Source organism: Vipera berus, assembly GCF_964194415.1.
Source record: "Vipera berus genome assembly, chromosome: 2".
NCBI classification, from domain to species: domain Eukaryota; kingdom Metazoa; phylum Chordata; class Lepidosauria; order Squamata; family Viperidae; genus Vipera; species Vipera berus.
In genome coordinates, this window is record NC_138203.1 from 285,946,328 (window position 1) to 285,967,461 (window position 21,134).

Consider the following 21,134-nt stretch of genomic DNA (forward strand, 5'->3'; position numbering starts at 1 on the left):
CCGACTGTGACTGGCATTGCAGCCGACCAATGAGGTCCATAACTTTGGAGTTGGGGCTTCGCCTCTCAGTGTCAATAAGTATCCAGCCGACCAATAAACGTCATAGCTTTGGAGGCGGTCAATCAGTATGCAGCCGACCAATAAGCTTCATAGCTTTGGAAGTGGGTCTTCGCGACTCAGGATCCCCTCAGTGTCAATCAATATGCAGCCGACCAATGAGCTTCATGGCTTTGGAGGTGGGGCTTCGCACTCAGGACTCTCTCAGTGTCAATTCAGGATGCAGCCGACCAATGAGCTTCATGGCTTTGGAAGTGAGACTTCGCCACTCAGGACCCCCTCAGTGCCAATCAGTATTCAGCCGACCAATGAGCTTCATGGTTTGGAGGTGGGGCTTCTCACTAATCAGTAGGCAGCCGACGAATAAGCTTCATAGCTTTGGGGGCGGTCAATCAGTATGCAGCCGGCCAATAAGTTTCATGGCTTTGGAGGCGGGACATCGCCACTCAGGTCCCCCTCAGTGCCAATCAGTATTCAGCCGACCAATGAGCTTCATGGTTTGGAGGTGGGGCTTCTCCCTAATCAGTATGCAGCCGACGAATAAGCTTCATAGCTTTGGGGGCGGTCAATCAGTATGCAGCCGGCCAATAAGTTTCATGGCTTTGGAGGCGGGACATCGCCACTCAGGTCCCCCTCAGTGTCAATCAGTTTCAATAACCCTACAAAATAATATGATATACAGTACAGGAAAATATACATTCCGTTAAATGTCGAAATTTAAAAAAAACTATACCACCACAGACAGAGATTTATTTTTTTAAAGCCGATGCTGGCAACCCTCCCGATATCTTGGAGGACCAGGACGGTAGCTGGGGGGGAATTGCCCGGGGGGCTTTCTAGGAAGAAGCAGCTCTGTGGTTGCAATTTCCAAAGGCTGCCCGGGGGCAAGAAAATCCCTCCGTCTTTCCCGGTTGCCCCTGGTGGGAAAAGCTTGGAAGTGCGACCGTTAGACGCTTCTCGTTGTTCATAAAGATTGTTTCTCCTCCGCCCCTTTCTCCTGGTGGAGATTATTCTGCTGCTGGGTTTTCCCCTGGGATTTTCTTTGCTGCTGTTTTGGGGGTCCAGGATCAATGGCAGTTGAGCATCCCGGAGGAAAGGAAGTGGATCCCTCCCTGGATCTGCTGTTTGGGGGGATCCCTCTGGAGGATCCATTCCAGAAGAGATCATCAGGTAAACCTTTCCTTTTGATGCCCATTAATCCTAATGGATAGGCTTTTGCCTGCTTTTCCTTCCTTCGTGAATTTTTTTTATATCTGTCTGTCTCTCTATATTTGTGTGTGTGTGTGTGTGTGTATATGAGTATAAAGGTAAAGGTTCCCCCGCACATGCTGCTAGTCGTTTCCGACTCTAGGGGCTGGTGCTCATCTCCGTTTCAAAGCCGAAGAGCCAGCGCTTGTCCGAGGACGTCTCCGTGTTCATGCGGCTGGCATGACTAGACGCCAAAGGCGCACGGAACGCTGTTACCTTCCCACCATAGTGGTCCCTATTTTTCTACTTGCATTTTTACATGCTTTCGAACTGCTAGGTTGGCAGAAGCTGGGACGAGTAACAGGCACTCACTCTGTTATGTGGCACTCGGGATTCAACCCGCCAAACTGCCGACCTTATGATTGACAAGCTCAGCGTCCTAACCCGCTGAGCCACCGCGTCCCTTGTATATATGTGTGTATATGTATTATGTGTGTGCATGTGCATGAGTGTATATATATATGTGTGTGTGTGTTTGTGTAAATATATATGTGTGTATATGAGTATATGTGTGTATACATACACACATATGCATGCATACAAACAAACATATATACATCTCAGTAATTCAGATGGGCTGTTCTCTGCTCTAAGGCACTGGGTCCCCCTGGCAGCATACACAAAGAATGGACTTTCTGAAATTTGAAAGAATAGAGGGAGGGTGTTTCTATAACAAAATAGTTCTTCTACTTTTTAATCATCTTCAGAATCCAGAGCAACATTGATGGCATCTTCTGGAACATCTGTTGTCTGTGGTGGAGAAACAGCAGCACTGATGGTTTCAAGGAAGGTAGGAAGATAATTCCCTCCTCAAATGGCAGTTGTCATTCAGCATGATCCAGCACTGTCCAAAAGAGGTGTGTGTGTGTGCAGAGGGTGTCTGTTTTTATGAGCAGCTTTCTGGTACAGTACTTGGATAGGAAGTCACTCAGTGCCGTGTATGTGCAGGTAATTATTTCATCTTATGACGCAGCATGTGTTCTTCCAAGGAGGGTAGGAAGATTTTTCCTTCCTAAAACTGCAAGTGTTATTCCACATGATCCTACACTGTCCAAAATGGGAGAGGGAAGGAGGAGAAGGCAGAAGGAGTCTGTTTTCAAGAGCAGCTTTCTAATATTTTGATTTTAGCATTTCATGATACTTCCTGGAATTCCCAACATCTTCATATGTGTTTTCAGCAACAGGCTGAAGAACAGCTTCTATCCATGGGCTATCATGGATAAGTTTATGTAGGACTGACTTGCAAGGCCAGTGTGTTGTGCAATTAGCTCACATGGTGTAACAAGATGGTGGGTTTGTTGTCACTGTGAGTTGTGGGGGGGACATGAAGGGAGGCTCAGCCAGTCGCACTGTATACATGTACTTTGATAATAAAGGTTCATTCATTAAAGTATTGTGTTGAGGGAACAACATAAGGCAGTGTCTGAAATGTCAGGCAAGACTCTCCCAATTCTTGTGGAAACTAGCACCTGGGATGGAGTGGAACCTCCCATCAATGGTATATCCAGGGCCCACCTACCCATTGACAGAAGGACTTTGGGGTGCTGCTCCTGTAGAATTAGCCAAATTCACAAAAAGTCTATCCCAGGTGTATTTCCAATCGGAGGCCTGAAACTCTGCCCATTTGCTCCAGGGAGGTTGTTTATTGATCCTAGTTGAAAATTTTCTTTAAACAGAAATGTTGCATTGTTCCTTAATAAGAGAATTTGTATACTATGCTGTATTTTTGTTTCAGATTTCCATTTGTTTTGAAGATGTAGCTGTCTTTTTCTCTGTGGAGGAATGGGACATGCTGGATTTGGGGCAAAAAAGCCTGTACCGTGAGGTCATGCTGGAAAACGCAAGGAACGTAGCTTCTCTAAGTAAGGATTTCTGTTTTTGTTTTTTTTAGGCTGAAATTGCAGTGGGAGATATTTTCTAATCGGAGATAAGCAGCTGGTTTCTTTCTCAGAAGAAATAGCAATAGCACTTGTACAGTATACCGCTTCAAGCGTGGCCTTACCAAGGCATTATAAAATGGTATTAACACTTCACATGATCTTGATTCTATCCCTCTGTTAATGCAGCCTAAAACTGTGTTGGCTTTTTTTGGCAGCTGCAGCACACTGCTGGCTCATATTTAAGTGATTGTCCACCAGGACCTACCTGGTTGCTTCTAATTGTGGCAAAGTCCATTCATTGACGCCCAGGTGTATAAGCAGTGCTTGTGGTGCTTGAATCATGTAGTCATGATCTTAAATTGGGTTTCTTGGCAAAATTGTATCAAATGATCACCTGCACCATTCTTCCCACTTAGTCCAAAATAACCTTGCTTGCCAGTTTTTGCATTGAAGTTGCCCAAAATGTAAACCATGTTTTTTTAAAAAATTCCATTTATATCCCGCCCTTCTCCGAAGACTCAGGGCGGCTTACAAGCTTAGCAGTAGCCTTCATTCTATGTATATGCCTGCTTATTAGGGCTTTCACACACACCCCAAGCGGCATTATTACAAAGTCAGCTTAATTGCCCCCAACAATCTGGGTCCTCATTTTACCTACCTCGGAAGAATGGAAGGCTGAGTCAACCTTGAGCCTGGTGGGATGCGAACCTGCACTAATTGCAGGCAGCTGGTGTTACTTAAGGAGGCATTAGCCCACTGCTCCACCAAGGCTCTTTTTCTGGCACTTGTTTCAAAGTTTCTCAGACCATGGCATAAAAGCCCTCTATTTCAAGCTCCGTTGGAGCAGTCATTGGCACATACTTGGATAACTGTGATATTGAGGAGAAGGGATGGCACGAATTCTGATGGTCATAATTTGGTTACTGACAGTAGAGAAGCTTTCCACTGCTCTAGCAGGTTTCTTGCTTGCAATAAATGACACTCCATCTGTTTTTGTGATATCGTGCCCTGAATAATAGACAGTGAAATTCTCAGACTGGAAAAAGTCATTGTGTGATGTGTGTAGCTTACTGACACCAAGGAGATCAAGTTCCAACCTGATCATCTCTCATTTGACATTATCTAATTTGCACTGACTTATTCCTCTGACACCGCATGTCACGTTCCGATATATCTCCAGTGTAAGACTTTTCGTTACACCAGAGTTCCCCAACATTTTGGGTTTGGCGGCCCAGAGCGGGGGAGGAAAGAAGGGATGGTTTTGTGGGAGGGGTAATGCATGTGCACATGCACAGCCACCTGTTGCTTGCACAAGTAGGGCCACGATGCTTGCGGCGACACGAGGACATGTGTGGGGCCGCAGATATCCACAATGACGCTCAAGCAATTGAGGCCGCGAATGCATGTGACACTTGTGGCGATGCTTACGTGAGTGGGGCTGTGTGCTCACATGCACACTGGCCAGCCATTCACCTGGCCCGGTGGCCAATAGGCCATGGTCCAGTAGTGGGCCATGGCCCACAGGTTGGGGAACCCTGCCTTACACCACTGTCTGCCTCAGCAGCTGGGATTCCTGTTGTCCTCTCATTGGACATGATACATTTGAGGGCATTTCAATGCAATTTGATGAGTTTTTTGCAGAGTAGATTGCAGATCTCTAATGAACATAGGTTCTGTTCAAGAGTTCCTCCTGCTTCCTTGGAACTGAATCTGAAGGAGCAGCATTGCTGATGGTGCCCTTCCTTGAGACTTGACATGATGTTCCCCAAAGAATTTAGGTTTGCATTTTGCAGCATGAAGGGCAAGAGGGAAGAATATGGCAGATCTTACATCAACCCAATATGGCAGGACTCCCCAACCGCGGCCTATTGGCCACTGGGATGTGTGACTGGCTGGCAAGTGCATGTGTGTACGCACAGCCCCACTCGTACAAATGTTGCCACGAGCGTCACAGGCGTCCTCAGCCTGATTCACACGAGCGTCACCGTGTCATGGGCATTTGTGGCCCAATTCACGTGAGCGTCACCATGAGTATCACAGGCATTCGCTGCCCCACTTGTGTGAGCACCACCACAAGCATTGCAGGTGTTTGCAACCCCACTCACACAAGCATCACTGCGAATGTCGTGGGTGTTTGCAGCCCCATGCATGAGCACTCGCCTAACCGCAAGTGTTGGAAGTCCCCTGCCTGAGTGTTTGCAGCCCCACGCAAGCTATTTGTGGCCTATGTGCGGGCACCGCAGGCACTTGTGGCCCCTGTCACACAAGCGCTCGTGTCACCACAAGCAGTGCAGACATTTGTGGCCCCACTTTTGTGAGCACTCACAGCCTCACTTGCATGAGCAATGAGTGTTCTTGTGCATGCACGTGCGCACTCATATATTCACCTCTCCCACAAAACCATCCCTTCTTTTTCCCCTGTCCCCCATTCCAGGCCACCAACCATGAAAGATTGGGGAACTCTGCCATGCAGGTAGTCCTCAATGTACAATGTACAACCTCAATGTACAAGCACAACTAATCCAAAAATTTCTGTTGCTAAACGAGACAAGTTATTAAGTGAATATTACAGCCTTTCTTGCCAGAGTTGTTAAGTGAATCTGGCTTCCCCATTGACATTGCTTGTCAGGTCACAACAGGTGATCACAAGACCCTGGGAGACTGCAGTCATTAACGCTGCTAACAAAATATATGCCAGTTGTCAAGCATCTGAATTTTAATCAGGTGACCATGGGGATGTTTCAACAGACATAAGGGTGAAAATCAGTCATAATTTTTTAACTTTTTTCCAGTGCCATTGTAACTTTGTACAGTCATTAAATGAACTGTTGTAAGTTGAGGACTACCTGTAGAAGCACAGTCCCATGTTTTCAACATACTCTGACACAAACAGGGGAAAAAATCCCCAATACAGATAGAAGGAAATAGAGATGGTGGGCGGGAAATAATGTTTAAATAAGGGATGAAAAAACAGTGCTTCATTCTTTATATCAGATGTCACCATTCTTTCTCGGTTGGTGCACCAGAAGGAAAGGGAGGGGGAAGCATATTTATATGCGTGTGCACATGCATGGGGCTGCGAGCATGCATGTGACGCAAACAGGGCAGGGCTTGCATGATACTCGCTAACCTTGCCCCATTCTTGCATGGCACAACACCCCATTTCCATGTCCTGCAGCATGCTGGCACCTGTTTTTACACGCTGCAGCGTGGCAGCACCTGTTCCCCACACAAGGCGGCACCCATTTTTGTGCCCTGCAGCATGGCAGCAGCCAATTTTTGTGCCCCAGGGTGCAGCGACATCCCGTTTTCATGCCCTGAGGTGCGGTGATGTCCATTTTCACGCGCTGGGGCGCAGCACCATCCCGTTTTTGCACAGACCCCCGAGGTGCGGTGACATCCCATTTTTGCATCCCAAGGTGTTGCAATGACCTATTTTTGCAACCTGTGATGCAGCGGCATCCCATTTTTACATGGTGCAGTGTCCTGTTTTTGCGCCCCATGACACTAGTGTGAGTGGGGGTGTGAGGGGGTGTGCACGCACACGTGTGTGCACTGGCCAGCCTATCCCACTTCCATGGCTCAGTTGCAAACCCCTCATGGCCCACTACTGGGCCGTGGCCCAGAGGTTGGGCATCCCTGCCTTACATAATTCAGTTTGTGTCAACTTTCCTTTTTTTCTGCTCCAAACAGGTGATGTATGGCAGATGGAGGCTTCCAGAAAAGAGGAAGCAGCATTTTTGCCAAAAGGCAAACAGGAAGTTGTGAAAAAGAGGTTTGGAAAGGAAAGTTCTGAGGACGACCAGTTAAAAGAGAGGCTGGAGAAATGCTCTCCTTTTCAGTGTATAGATGTCATGGTCTTGACTGAAGATGAACACCAAGAAAAAGGAATGTGTCCACAGTGTGGAAAAATTCTCGGAGATGAATTGGAATTATGTGACTGTTCCAGAAGCCACGCTGTAAAAAAACAAAATAAAAGCAGGAAATGCTTCAGACGGACCATTCCTCTTATCTTAAGTCAGAGCATACAAGCTAGAGAAAAACCATATAAATGCCTGGAATGTGGAAAAAGCTTCAGAGACTCAGGTTATCTTACTTCCCATAAAAGGATCCACACAGGAGAAAAACCATATGAATGCAAGGAATGTGGAAAGAGATTCCATTTTGCCACAAGCCTAACTTCCCATAATAGGATTCACACAGGTGAGAAACCATATGAATGCCAAGATTGTGGAAAACGCTTCACAATCTCAGGTTCCCTCATTTACCATAAAAGGATCCACACTGGAGAGAAACCGTATAAATGCCAAGAGTGTGGAAAATGCTTTACTATGTCAGGTTCCCTCACTTCTCATAAAAGAATCCATACTGGAGAAAAGCCATATCAATGCCAGGAGTGTGGAAAGAGTTTCAGAGCTTCAAGTTTTCTTACTTCTCACAAAAGGTTCCACAGCGAGGAGAAACCATATAAATGTACAGAGTGCGGAAAGTGTTTCACTAATTCAGGTTCCCTCACTTGCCATAAAAGGATCCACACAGGGGAGAAACCATATCATTGCAAGAACTGTGGAAAGAGCTTCAGACAAAAATACCATTATACTGTACATAATAGAATCCACACTGGGGAGAAACCATATAAATGTCAAGAATGTGAAAAGAGTTTCCGTTCTGCAAAACATCTTATTTCCCATAAAAGAATCCACACTGGGGAGAAACCGTATAAATGCCAGGAGTGTGGAAAGGGCTTCAATGATTCTCAGGACCTTACTGCTCACAACAGGATCCACACAGGAGAGAAACCATATAAGTGTATGGAGTGTGGAAAGGGCTTCCGTTCTGTGAAACACCTAACTTATCATAAAAGGATTCACACAGGAGAGAAACCCCATAAGTGTTTGGAGTGTGGAAAGAGCTTCCGTTCTGCAAAACACCTTACTTACCATACAAGGATTCATACAGGGGAGAAACCATATAAATGCCAGGAGTGTGGAAAATGCTTCACTATGCCGGGTTCTCTCACTTCCCATAAAAGGATTCATAGCGGGGAAAAACCATATAAATGCCAGGATTGTGGAAAGAGTTTCATAGGGTCAAGCTTTTTGATTTCCCATAAAAGGTTCCACAGTGAGGAGAAACCATATAAATGCACTGAGTGTGGAAAGTGCTTCACTTATTCAGGTTCTCTTACTTCCCATAAAAGGATCCACACTGGGGAAAAACCATACGAGTGCAGGGAATGTGGAAAGAACTTCAGTCAAAAGTATAATTATACTGTACATAACAGAATTCACACTGGGGAGAAACCATATCAATGCACCGAGTGTGGAAAGAGCTTCCGCAAGAGTATCAATCTTGCCTCCCATAAAAGGATACACACTGGAGAGAAACCTTATAAATGTACGGAGTGTGGGAAAGGTTTCATAAGCAGCAGCACGCTTAGTCACCACAGAAGGATCCACACAGGGCAAAAAGCATACAAATGTAATGAATGTGAAAAATGCTTCTCTAATTCAAGTTCCCTTCTTTCCCATACAAGAATCCACACTGGGGAAAAACGATACAAGTGCACCGAGTGTGAAAAATGCTTCACAAATTCAAGCTCCCTAACTTCCCATAAAAGAATCCACACGGGGGAGAAACCATATAAATGCGTGGAATGTGAAAAGAGTTTCACAACCAGCAGTCATCTTAGCCGTCACAAGAGGATCCACACAGGGGAGAAACCATATAAATGCAGTGAGTGTGGAAAATACTTCAGACAAATTAGTGCACTTAATACACATAGAAAGATACATTCGGGGGAGAGAGCAGGCAAGCGTTTAGACTGTGGAAAGACTTTCTGTAATAGCAGAAACTTCCTATGATCCTATTTTAAAACCACATCAATGTATGGAATGTGGAAAGGGCTATAGTTAGCACCAATCTACTTCTGATACTCATATACAAGGGACGCGGTGGCTCAGTGGGTTAGGAGGCTGAGCTTGTCAATCAGAAGGTCGGCAGTTTGGTGGGTCGAATCCCGAGTGCCGCGTAACAGAGTGAGCGCCTGTTACTCGTCCCAGCTTCTGCCAACCTAGCAGTTCGAAAGCACGTAAAAATGCAAGTAGAAAAATAGGGACCACTACGGTGGGAAGGTAACAGCGTTCTAGTCATGCCGTCCACATGACGATGGAGACGTCCTTGGACAAGCACTGGCTCTTCGGCTTTGAAACGGAGATGAGCACTGGCCCCTAGAGTCGGAAACGACTAGCACGCATGTGCGGGGGAACCTTTACCTTTACCTTATTTCTGATACAGAGAGAAACTGTATAAGTGTGTTAATTGTGGAGTTTCTGTGATAGCAGAATGCACCCATATAAATGCCTGGAGCATGGAAAGAGCAGAACAAGCAGTTCCCTCAAGAGAATCCACACTGGTGAGAAATCGTAAATATATGACGTGTGGAAAGGGATTTCAAAATCAGTCCCCTTATGGGCACAGGAAAATTAATTCACAAGAAACCCATAAAACATAAAAATAATAGGAACTCCGTATGTGAATTGTGTGACAAAAATTTTGGAGACTATAGGTAGTCTGCAATTACTGCACTTGGGACTGTCAACTCCATCAATAAAACAACATTGTCACCAAGTGAAAGATCATGGGTCTATGCTAGACTGCTGTCGCTCATTCCACTGGTGGTTCAGCAAATAACTGCAGATTAAGCACGACATCAGAAGACCTTGGCTTTCAATTTCCTGCCGGTTTCCCATTGACTTTGCTTCTCAGAAGCTGGCTGCATTTGATCACAAGAATGAGGTAATAGCCCTACCTTCAAGAATTGCTTGTCGATGAACTTTTTCAACATTGTCATTACTTTGAACAGTTGCTGAACAAGGCGCTCGACAAGAGAGAATGACTTGCATAACACTTGTGCTACCCCTGTTGTACGGACTGCTCAGTACAAGGGCTGCGGTGTAGTTACTCTTCCTTGCTTTCTTGGGATGAAGAAACCACCGTGCCGGTTCCCAGGCAAACTTGGCTTTGGTGTCATCATGTAACTTACCGAATAAAGATGATCTTTTGATTCTTTCTTTCCTTCTTTCCTTCTTCTTTCTTGGCTTTGCTGTCATCAACTTACTGAATAAAGATGATTTTTTAATTTCTTTCTTGGCTTTGTTGTCATATAACACTGAATAAAGATGATCTTTTGATTCTTTCCTTCTTTCTTGGCTTTGCTGTCATTATGTAACTTATTGAACAAAAATTATTTTTTTCTCTCTTTTTTCCTTTCCTTCTCGCTTTCCTCCTTCCCTCTCTTTCTTTCTTTCTTTCTTTCTTTCTTTCTTTCTTTCTTTCTTTCTTTCTTTCTTTCTTTCTTTCTTTTCTTTCTTTTCTTTCTTTTCTTTCTTTCTTTCTTTTCCATAATTGTTTTATAAAGTGTCAGTCTACCAACTCTCATTTTATCTCTCCAAATGCACTTTTAACACATGCAAAGAAGCAGGTAAGGAATACCACAGTTGCAAAGAAGAGGAAAACTTTTCTTCTGTAGGTTCCAAATAAAATTCTCCACATAATTATGGAGCCAGGTTTGCATTCTGAGTTTGGGTTGAAATCCAGCTCCAAGAGTACTTAGGAATGCCAGCTAAAGCAGAGATTCTCCGATTGAGAAGAGTTTAAACTATCCCCTAAATTCAGCTGAAGATGTTACCTAGCCTAGTAACGAAACATTCAGAAACCAACCCACAAGCTCGGAGAACGAACATTTACCCTCAGTTTAAACTACTGCTCAATGTAAGTTTTTCCTAATTAGAAAAGTAGCTTGTGGTGAAAGATGACTTGAACATAGTACCTCAGGAGTTCTAGTTTTAGTTGGTTGCCATCCCCATAAACAAAAATCCTTTTGTTTATAATCTGCAGAGAGCAGGAAATTTAATACAGGTAGTCCTCAAGTTACGAATGGAATGGAGCCTGCCCATTCCACCCGTAACTCGAAAACCTGGAGTGAAGCTCGTACCTCGAACAAGATCACTCCTTGCTCGTTAAGACGCACGCAGCTCGTTAAGTGAATATGAGGTATTTTAGGGTGAGGAAGGCAGTGGAGCGCCTAATGATGGGACAGGCCCCAAGGCCTCCCCAACCCACTAAGATACCTCATGCTTCCGCCTACCTTTCTGACGTGCCAGTCTTGCCTTGAAAGGATCTGTCTCCTCTCTACTGTGGTTGCTGCTTCCGCCTGGATCTGAGGCTGGGGGAAGTTTCTGTGTGCCTCCAGAGGCTGCATTCAGGCATCTGAGGCCTTTTCCAGGCCGTTTCTGCCCAGATCAGAGGCCAAGGGATGTTTTAGATATTGATGCTGAGGATGTGGAAAATTTCATTGCATACACCGAGGGGGAACTTTCTAATGAAGAGTTAACGCAACTGCAAAGTGGATCAGAAGAACAGAGGGATGTGGAGGCAGGAGAAGATGAAGAGGAGGAGGACGAGGAACAGGAAGAGGGAGGAGGAGGAGCTTGCGTCTCTAAAAAGTTAACATTAAAAGAATTGGCAGAATTTTTCTCCAAAATGAACCATGTGTTATCTTTTGAGTGACATTGATCCCAATGAAGAATGTGGGTAGAATCCAAAGAGAAATCAATAACGTTTGGAAACGTTAGCAAGAAATATATGAAGATAAACAAACAAAAAAAGAGTGCAAATAACTTGCAGGGTTCCTCCAGAAAACTACAGCGCTCCCATCCCCATCTACCTCAACAGTCTTGGATGAGCCTCAGCCATTGACCAGCTGCTCCATCCTTTCAGACCTCCGCAAAGAGGACTTTAATTTTTGTTTTTCACTGCACTGATATTTTTCCCTTTTAGTGTATTTCAATGTTTTGCACTCTATTTTTCAGTTATTGAAGAGTATTTGTATTTATATATCTATTAGTTATTGTTATTAAGTTTTATACATACAGTAATGTTAGTAATGTTCATTTCTTTGAAGAGAAATGGAAATTGAGGGGAGAAGTGTGTAAGGTGCAGGTAATTTGGTTTAAAGGCGGAGAAGGTTTTTCTTGCCTAACTGTAAAACCTTTTCTCACCAGTGAATTTCATTTTGTTAGTTAGGGCCCAGGGTTCAAGTCTGATGGGATCTTTCTGGATCTCGAGCCTATCTTCTGGAGAGTTGGTTATTATTCTACCATCTTTTTTTATTGAAAAGTTTTATAAAAGTTATAAAAAATCCCCAAAACCAACCCACCCCAAAACCTCCCCTCTCCCTCCCCGACTTCCCAGAGCTAAGTACAGGGTTACAAATATAATAATCATAATCTAACTAACATTAACCAACTATATAAATAACCAAGTTCATAATGCGCTTTAACTCCCCTTTAACATAAATACAAGCAAAATAAAAGTATACATAATAATAAAAAACATAAACAAATTAAAATCCAAATTATTAAACAATATCCAAATTATTAAACTATACTAATACTAAAAATAGTAATAATACCATATACTTAAATCGTAATAATTATTCCACTATAATAAACTATTAATAATAATAACAATTTAAAATTTACTCATAAGCTAAATGGAACATATTTATTCTGAATATAATCTATCCATCTTCTCCAGACCGAAATGTATCTTTCTTGTGAATGATCCTTCAAATAAGCAGAAATCTTAGCCATTTCTGCTAAATTTGACACTTTAATACCATCTTGGTGTTGATATGATTCACTCCTGGAAAGTTAAGATTTTTACCATCCCTCTATCAGCCTACCCTACCTTACAGGGTTGTTTTGTGAGGGAGGAAAAAGAATCAGGGACCAATCTTCAGCTTGGGGAGGGTGGGAGGGGAGAGCCATGGAATTAATGGATCAATCCATCAAAGGATGGGTAGTATGTGGCTGCTACTGCTGCCCCTGCCTCCTCTGTAGCACAGACCCACTGCTTCTGCTAATCCCTTACTGGAAGGAAATCCTCCCCCACTCCATTTTGGATTTTGCCTGGAGAGGCTTGTGCTGATCTTTTTAAAAAGAGGTTTTAAATTTAAATTCCCTCCAGAAAGTTATGGGTGCTCCATCACTCTGACTTGTAAACTGTGGCAAATGCTGCGTAAAGCACTCCAGTGGATGTAGGTGGGGTACACGAGTTTCTGTTATTGTTTCTGCAGAATAAAGTTTTTGCTTGCAATCTTGTCCTCTGTGTTCAATCTGAGGTGTGGTCACACCTGGGAACAGAGTCAGCATTGGGGAAGGAAAAGGTAAGGAAAAGGTGGCTTTTTGTTCTTTCCTTCTTTCAACCAAGCTGGAAGTGCAATTCTTCAGGAAGAAATGGCGACTATACTAGTGTTGGAAGAAAAGTCTTCATTATGGTTCATCCAAGCTGGGAATAAACATGGCAACTGCTTTGGGAAGAAGGTGGTAGTTTATTGAAGAAGAGAACCAGACAGGAAGATGGCTGGCAGAAAAGAAGGGATGATCACATGTAGGGAGTGGGTTTATATACCCTCTGGATCCTTTTGTTTAGAGTTGCTTCCTGTTCCTGTTTGAGGCTGTTATGCGCTCCTGGCTACTTTTCTTCATGACCAGAGGCAAGCTCGCCTGACCAGTAACCAGCCGAGACACAGTGAAGGCCTTTTGTTTTGTTTATTGTAATAAGCGGGGAGAGAAGCTATCAAAGCTTGGTTCTCTACAAAGTTCCAACCCAAAATATTCCCACTTTTATAGATCCCTGGCCCTGGCCACACATCTTTCGTCTTTCCCCATTGGCTGAGGTACTATGAGGTTACACTCTTTCCGACCGCCTCCTACATATTTCCTGCTACATACTAAATCATACATCCCATGTATATTAAAATTAAGAGATAATGCAAGGTGTGTCAGTTAATATTAAGCAACTAATTGCACATGCATAGTTGCTTGAGTTCTAGCCCCCTTTTTATGACCACTGGGTTAGGACACTGAGCTTGTCGATCAGAAGGTCGGCAGTTTGGCGGGTCGAATCCCGAGTGCCACGTAACAGAGTGAGCGCCTGTTACGCGTCCCAGCTTCTGCCAACCTAGCAGTTTGAAAGCATGTAAAAATGCAAGTAGAAAAATAGGGACCAGTACAGTGGGAAGGTAACAGCGTTCCGTGCGCCTTTGGCATCTAGTCATGCTGGCCACATGACCACGGAGACATCCTCGGACAAGCGCTGGCTCTTCGGCTTTGAAACGGAGATGAGCACCAGCCCCTAGAGTCAGAAACGACTAGCACGCATGTGCGGGGGAACCTTTACCTTAGAAAAAAAATAGTTCTTTCCTGATTTGCTAGTTATCTTCTCTTTGTTGTTGTTAGCTGCAAAGTCGTGTCCCACCCATCGCAACTCAATGGACAACATTCCTCCAGGCCTTCCTGTCCTCTACCATCTTCTATCTTCTCTTACAGATGTTTTTATAGCTTGTCTTCTTCCTTTCCCACTCTAAGACCCAGCTAATTTTTGCCTATGTGCTTCACTTACATCCTTTCTTTGTGCTCTCCTTTCCTGGTTCTCATCTTCTCCATTCACCTAGTAAATTTCCACTGCAGCATATTCAGTTTTAAATTTCTCTTTCAATATTAAAATTTGAAGAACTTTCATTTACTTCTATCAAGGTCATTTCCTATGTCATGAACTTTTGAGCGGAGTCTGAGTGTGCCTTTTCTGGTATTCTGATCAGTTAGTTATTCCTATTGTGTCCTGTCTTAGACTTTGGATGGGGTATGTAGATTTCAGGTCTTTGTCTTCTTAATGTTCCAGCTCCAGGAGGCCTGGGACTATTAAGAAATCTGGGCATGCTTTCCTGGTTCTTCAATATCTTTTTAGGAAATATATTTTTCTGCCCTTTTAATATTTCCTTCTCTGGGGAATTTCCTGTCTCTGGAAACTTGAAGCCTGTTCTAATAGGCTTGGAGCTGTTGAAGTAGGAGAAATATTTTGTACAGATAATCCTCGACTTAACGACCATGATTCAGTCCAAATTCCCCACAGCGGTTAAGCTAGTAACACAATTGTTAAGCGAATCTGGCTTCCCCATTAACTTGGCTTGTCAAAAGGTTTGCCTGGTCCCGAGACACTCCAACCCTCATAAGTTGTCAAGTGGTTGAATTTTGATCAGTGACCATGAGGATGCCGCAACGGTCGCTAAGTGTGAAAAAAAAACAATTCTAAATCACTTTTTTTCACTGCTGTTGTAGCTTCAAACGGCCACTAAACTAAGCAATGGAGTATTCGTTATTAAGGCACAATCATGACTGTTAGTCAGATAATAATAATAATAATAATAATAATAATAATAATAATAATAATAATAATAATAATAATAATAATAATAAGAAGAAGAAGAAGAAGAAGAAGAAGAAGAAGAAGAAGAAGAAGAAGAAGTTGGAAGTGACCTTGGAGGTCATCTAGTCCAACCCCCTGCTCAGGCAGGAAACCCTATACCATTTCAGACAAATGGCTGGCCAGTCTGTTCTTAAAAACTTCCAGTGTTGGAGCATTCACCACTTCTGGAGGCAGGTTGTTCCACTGGTTAGTAATAATAATAATAATAATAATAATAATAATAATAATAATAATAATAATAATAATAATAATAATAATAATAATAATAATAATAGTAATAATAATAATAATAATAACAACAACAACAACAACAACAAAACAACAACAACAACAACAACAACAACAACAACAATAATAATAATAATAATAATAATAATAATAATAATAAGTTGGAAGGGACCTTGGAGGTCATCTAGTCCAACCCCCTGCTAAGGCAGGAAACCCTATACCATTTCAGACAAATGGCTGGCCAGTCTCTTCTTAAAAACTTCCAGTGTTGGAACATTCACCACTTCTGGAGGCAGGTTGTTCCACTGGTTAGTTGTTCTCACTGTCAGGAAGTTTCTCCTTAGTTCTAGGTTGCTTCTCTCCTTGACTAGTTTCCATCCGTTGCTTCTTGTCCTGCTTTCAGCTGCTTTGGAGAATAGCTTGACTCCCTCGTCTTTGTGGCGGCCCCTGAGATATTGGAACACTGCTATCAAGTCCCCCCTCACCCTTCTCTTCATTAAACTACACATACCCAATTCCAGCAGCCGTTCCTTATATGTTTTAGTCTCCAGACCTCTAATCATCTTTGTTGCTCTTCTCTGTACCCTTTCTAGAGTCTCGACATCTTTTTTACACCGTGGGGAGGGAAGATGTTGTAAGCGGAGGACGATGCTAAGAGGATCCGACAGCCACCTTTGCCTGCCAGCTCCGTTTCTCTTCGGAAAGGGCGATTCCCTTCGAACGTTGCAGCTCCGCAGCCCTTCCCCTCCTCCCGTCCCTGGGCTTCGTCCCCTCTCTCCCCTCTTTCTCCGACTGCCAGCCCAGAGGACCATCCCACGCGGGATCGCTCCCCACCTGGCAGAAGGGAGGGGGCGGCCAAGGGGTTCCCCGAAGAGGCGGCGCTCTGGATGGGGAGACTGGACGGGGAGAGGAGGAGGAGCTAGGAAGGCTTCCTGCTTTAGGGGTCCTGCGAAATCCTGGCTGCGGCATTTCCGTGAAGGAGGAATCCCCCTGCGTGATCGGGAAGGAAGGCAGCGTGGCCGGCGGGGCTGGGTGGAAAGCGGATCGCAGGTCTTTTTTCTGCGAGCATCTCTTGGAGAGCGAGGAAGAGAGCCGCCTTTCCTGCGGTCGGCAGGTAAGAAGCTCCTTCCCACCTGGGGAACTGCCTGGACAGGTGACCCTTCCGTGCAGCTTCTTGGGGAGCCCCTAAGATCGCTCGTGCAGTCCCCACTTGTTCCTTGGGGAGGTTTATTGCGCCGGTCCTTCCGGATCATCTTCCGTTAACTGGGTTTTATTACTGTTTAATGTGTTTTAACCTATCTTATAATTGTGGGCACTTTGTTTAATCTCTTTTAATTTTTGTATTTTGTCTTTTAACATGTATTGCCCTGTTCACCGCCCTGAGTCCTTCGGGAGAAGGGCGGTATACAAATAAAATTAATAATAATAATAATAATAATAATAATAATAATAATAATAATAATAATAATAATAATAATAATAATAATAATAATAATAATAATAATAATAATAATAATAATAATAATAATAATAACAACAACAACAACTAGTTTGTTTTCCACTGGGGCTGTTTCCGATCCAGAAGCCTCGGAGTCCAATGGCTGCAGAACCGGCCAGAGGAAAAGGGGGCGCTTCCTCCCAGGAGCCGTTCTTTCGGGGAGTTGCTCGAGGCGAGCCACCGCCGGAGAGAGCCTCAGGTTAAAAAAAGCTCTTTCTGGCGCCCTTTTAATCTCCAGGATTGTCTTCGCCCGAGTTTCTTTCGTTCCTGAATTCGTTTTTCATTGGTTTCATTTAACTGAGTTTTCAATGTCTTGTGCGCATTTTAAGAGTCTTGCGTGCGTTTAAACCGGTATCAACCTTTTCCTTCACCCAGGGTTTTTCCACCTTGGCAACTTTAAGATACGTGGACTTCAACTCCCAGAAATCTCCAGCCTGCATTAGGGTAGCTGGCTGGGGAATTCTGGGGATTGAAGTCCATGTATTTTAAAGCTGCTGAGGTTGAGAAACATTGCTGTAGTAGGTATTTCAAAGGGCAAATCCTGAAAAAAAAAGTTTTTGTTTCTCCTCTGATTATGTGATGGGGAGGACGAACTTTATGTTGGTCAGGATTTTGATGATCAATAGTCCAGCGAAGAACAACAAAGATGATTAGGGGACTGGTGGCTAAAACATATAAAGACCGGTTGCTGCAATTGTGACAGATTTTATTTTCCTGGGCTCCAAGATCACTGCAGATGGGGACTGTAGCCAAGAAATTAAAAGACGCTTGCTCCTGGGGAGGAAAGCTATGGGAAATCTAGACAGCACACTAAAAAGCAGAGACATCAAAAGTGCGTATAGTCAAGGCCATGGTTTTCCCAGTTGCAATGTATGGCTGTGAAAGTTGGACCATAAGAAAGGCTGAGCGCCAAAGAATTGAGGCCTTTGAACTACGGTGCTGGAGAAGACTCCTGCGAGTCCCTTGGACTGCAAGGCGATCAAACTGGTCAGTCCTAGAGGAGATCAACCCTGACTGCTCTTTAGAAGGCCAGATCCTGAAGTTGAAACTCAAATACTTTGGCCACCTAATGAGAAGGAAGGGCTCACTGGAGAAGAGCCTAATGCTGGGAAAGATTGAGGGCAATAGAAGAAGGCGATGACAGAGAATGAGGTGGCTGGATGGAGTCACTGAAGCAGTAGGCGTGAGCTTAAAGGGACTCCAGAAGATGGTAGAAGACAGGAAGGCCTGGAGGAACGTTGTCCATGAGTCGGACATGACTTCACAACTAACAACAACAAAATTTAATGAAGAGAAGGAGAAGGGGGTGACATGTTAGCAGTCTTTCAATATCTAAGGCACGGATGTCAAACGTGCCGCATGACGTGATGTATTGCGACATACTGCAACTTTTTTTTGCATTGCCAGAGCTGGGGTGTGCGTGGCCTCCACATGATGCAACTGGGCCGGCAGTTTGACACCCCTGATCTAAGGGGTTACCACAAACAAAAGGGTCAAGCTATTTTCCAAAGCACCTGAAGGCAGGACAAGAAACAACGGATGGAAACTGGTCAAGGAGAGAAGCAGCTTAGAACTAAGGAGAAACTTCCTGACAATGAGATCAATTAATCATTGGAACAACTTGCCTCCAGAAGTTGTGAATGCTCCAGCACTGCAAGTTTTTAAGAAGAGACTGGACAACTATTTCTCTGAAATGGTATAGAGTTTCCTGCCTGAGCAGGGGACTGGACTAGAAGACCTCCAAGGTCCCTTCCAATTCTGTTATTCTCTATTCTGAAATGGCTGAAATAAAGGACAGGTGTGGGGAAGGGTGATATGGAAACCACAGCAGGCTAGTTACATCACTACAGGATATGGGCATGGCTATTTTGGTACTTTCCTTACTTTATCTACTGTGAAACAGCCAGCTGTATTTCCTGCTCAGGCAACTAAGTAAAATCTACAAGCAGGCTGAAATAAAATATTCAGGCTCTTTCCCACCTTTGTCCAAATCTGAATACAGATAATCCCTGACTTACAATTAATGTTTCTAAGCGAGACCGTTGTTAAGAGAACCTCTGCAGTTGTTGGAGTTAGTAACATGGTTAAGTGACTCTGTCTTCTCTCTTAACTTTGCTTGTCAGAAGATCGCAAAAGGTGACCACATGACCCTGGGACACTGCAACCGTCATAAACGTGAGGCAGTTGCCAGGGTTCCAGAGTTTGATCACGTGACCATGGGGATGCTGCAATGGTCCTAAGGGTGAAAAACAGTCATACGCCGCTTTTTTCAGTGTTGTTGTAACTTTGAACGGTCACTAAATGAATGGCTGCAATTCGAGGACTACCTGCATATACGGGACTCAGGGACAATTAGACTCTGCCACTTGGTTTCATGTTAGGCTAGACTTAGTACTCTGGACTAACAACTCGACACAACTCCCAGGGATATGGGATGGTGTCTGCCTGAGGCCTCTAGTAAAAGGTAATGGTAAAGGTTCCCCCACACATGCATGATACTCGTTTCCAACTCTAGGGGCCGGTGCTCATCTCCGTTTCAAAGCCGAAGAGCCAGTGTTGTCTGAGGACGTCTCCATGGTCATGTGGCCAGCATGACTAGATGCCAAAGGTGCACAGAACGCTGTTACCTTCCCACCGTACTGGTCCCTATTTTTCTACTTGCATTTTTACGTGCTTTCGAACTGCTAGGTTGGCAGGAGCTGGGATGAGTAACAGGCGCTCACTCTGTTACATGGCACTCGGGATTCAACCCGCCAAACTGCCGACCATCTGATCGAGTCAAGCTCTATAGTGCTTCAATACATGAATTCATGGCTGAGAGATCTGCCTTTGAGTCCACTCCCCGGTTCTTCCACACCTTTCATTTTTCTTCTCACCCAGTGTCAGCTTCTATGTGTTGTTGCTGTGACTGCAAAGTACTTAGATAAACTGAGTCCCTACTTAGCACAGAAATAGGCTAAAATTGCCCTTCTGCATTGTAGGTTCAAGAATGTCGTTAGGATCCTCGACAGCAAGTTATTCCTTTTGCTTTTTTCACTTGTAGACACTATGGTGACCTTGTCTTCATCTCCTGGAACCTCAGATCTTTGTAGTGGAGGATTAACGCCGGTTGAGCTTCCAACTCAGGTAGTTGAACTCTTCCCTCCCTTAAAGTGCCAGTCTGATCTATTGAAGAAGCACCCGAAAATAGAATAACAGAAGGCAAGAAAAGAAACAATGGTTAGAAACTAACCTAGGAGAAAAGCAACCCAGAACTAAGGAGAAAGTTTCTTACAGTGAGAACAATTAACCAGTAGAACAGGTTGCCTTCAGAAGTTGTGGGTACTCCATCCCTGAAGACTTTTAAGAAGGGACTGGACAGCCACTTGTCTGGAATGGTATCCATTGTTTTTTATCTTGCCTTCTGATGCTTTGGGGAATAGGTTGACTCCCTTTTCTTTATGGAAACCCTCAAATACTGGAACATTGCTATCATATCACCCCTAGTACTTCTTTTCTCTAGACTGGACATACCCTATTCCTGCAACCATTCTTAATATGTTTTACTCTCCAGGCCTTTAATCATCTTAGTTGCTGTTCTCTGCACTTTTTCCAAAGTCTTCACATCTTTTTTGCAATATGGTGACCAAAACTGGATGAGGTATTCCAGGTGTGATCTTACTAAGGTTTTATAAAGCGGTGCTAATACTTCACCTGAAAGCCCAAAGTATAAAGTAAAGCCCAAGCTACACTTTAGCATAGAAATTAAATGTTGAACCCACTTTCCTTTATTTGCATGATTCATTGGCTCACTGCACTGGGTAAAATTAACCCAGTGTTGGATTGGGACAGCACATCCAAGGTCTAGCCCATCAGCAGACAGCCCATCCTGCAGAATCAACCAAACCAAT

At 43.9% G+C, this 21,134-nt stretch overlaps 1 protein-coding gene across 1 annotated transcript; it reads left to right on the forward strand.

The window, feature by feature from the left end:
- Positions 1–992: 992 nt before the first annotated feature.
- On the forward strand, positions 993–20,199 carry LOC308663056 (uncharacterized protein; the record flags this gene model as incomplete). The annotated part of the gene is made up of 7 exons (XM_081319198.1): positions 993–1,227; positions 2,013–2,095; positions 3,041–3,167; positions 6,879–7,388; positions 11,488–11,621; positions 16,546–16,860; positions 20,125–20,199. The coding sequence occupies exons 1-7, from the start codon at positions 1,128–1,130 to the stop codon at positions 20,197–20,199; spliced, it is 1,344 nt and encodes a 447-aa protein (XP_081175324.1). The 5' UTR covers positions 993–1,127.
- Positions 20,200–21,134: the final 935 nt, after the last annotated feature.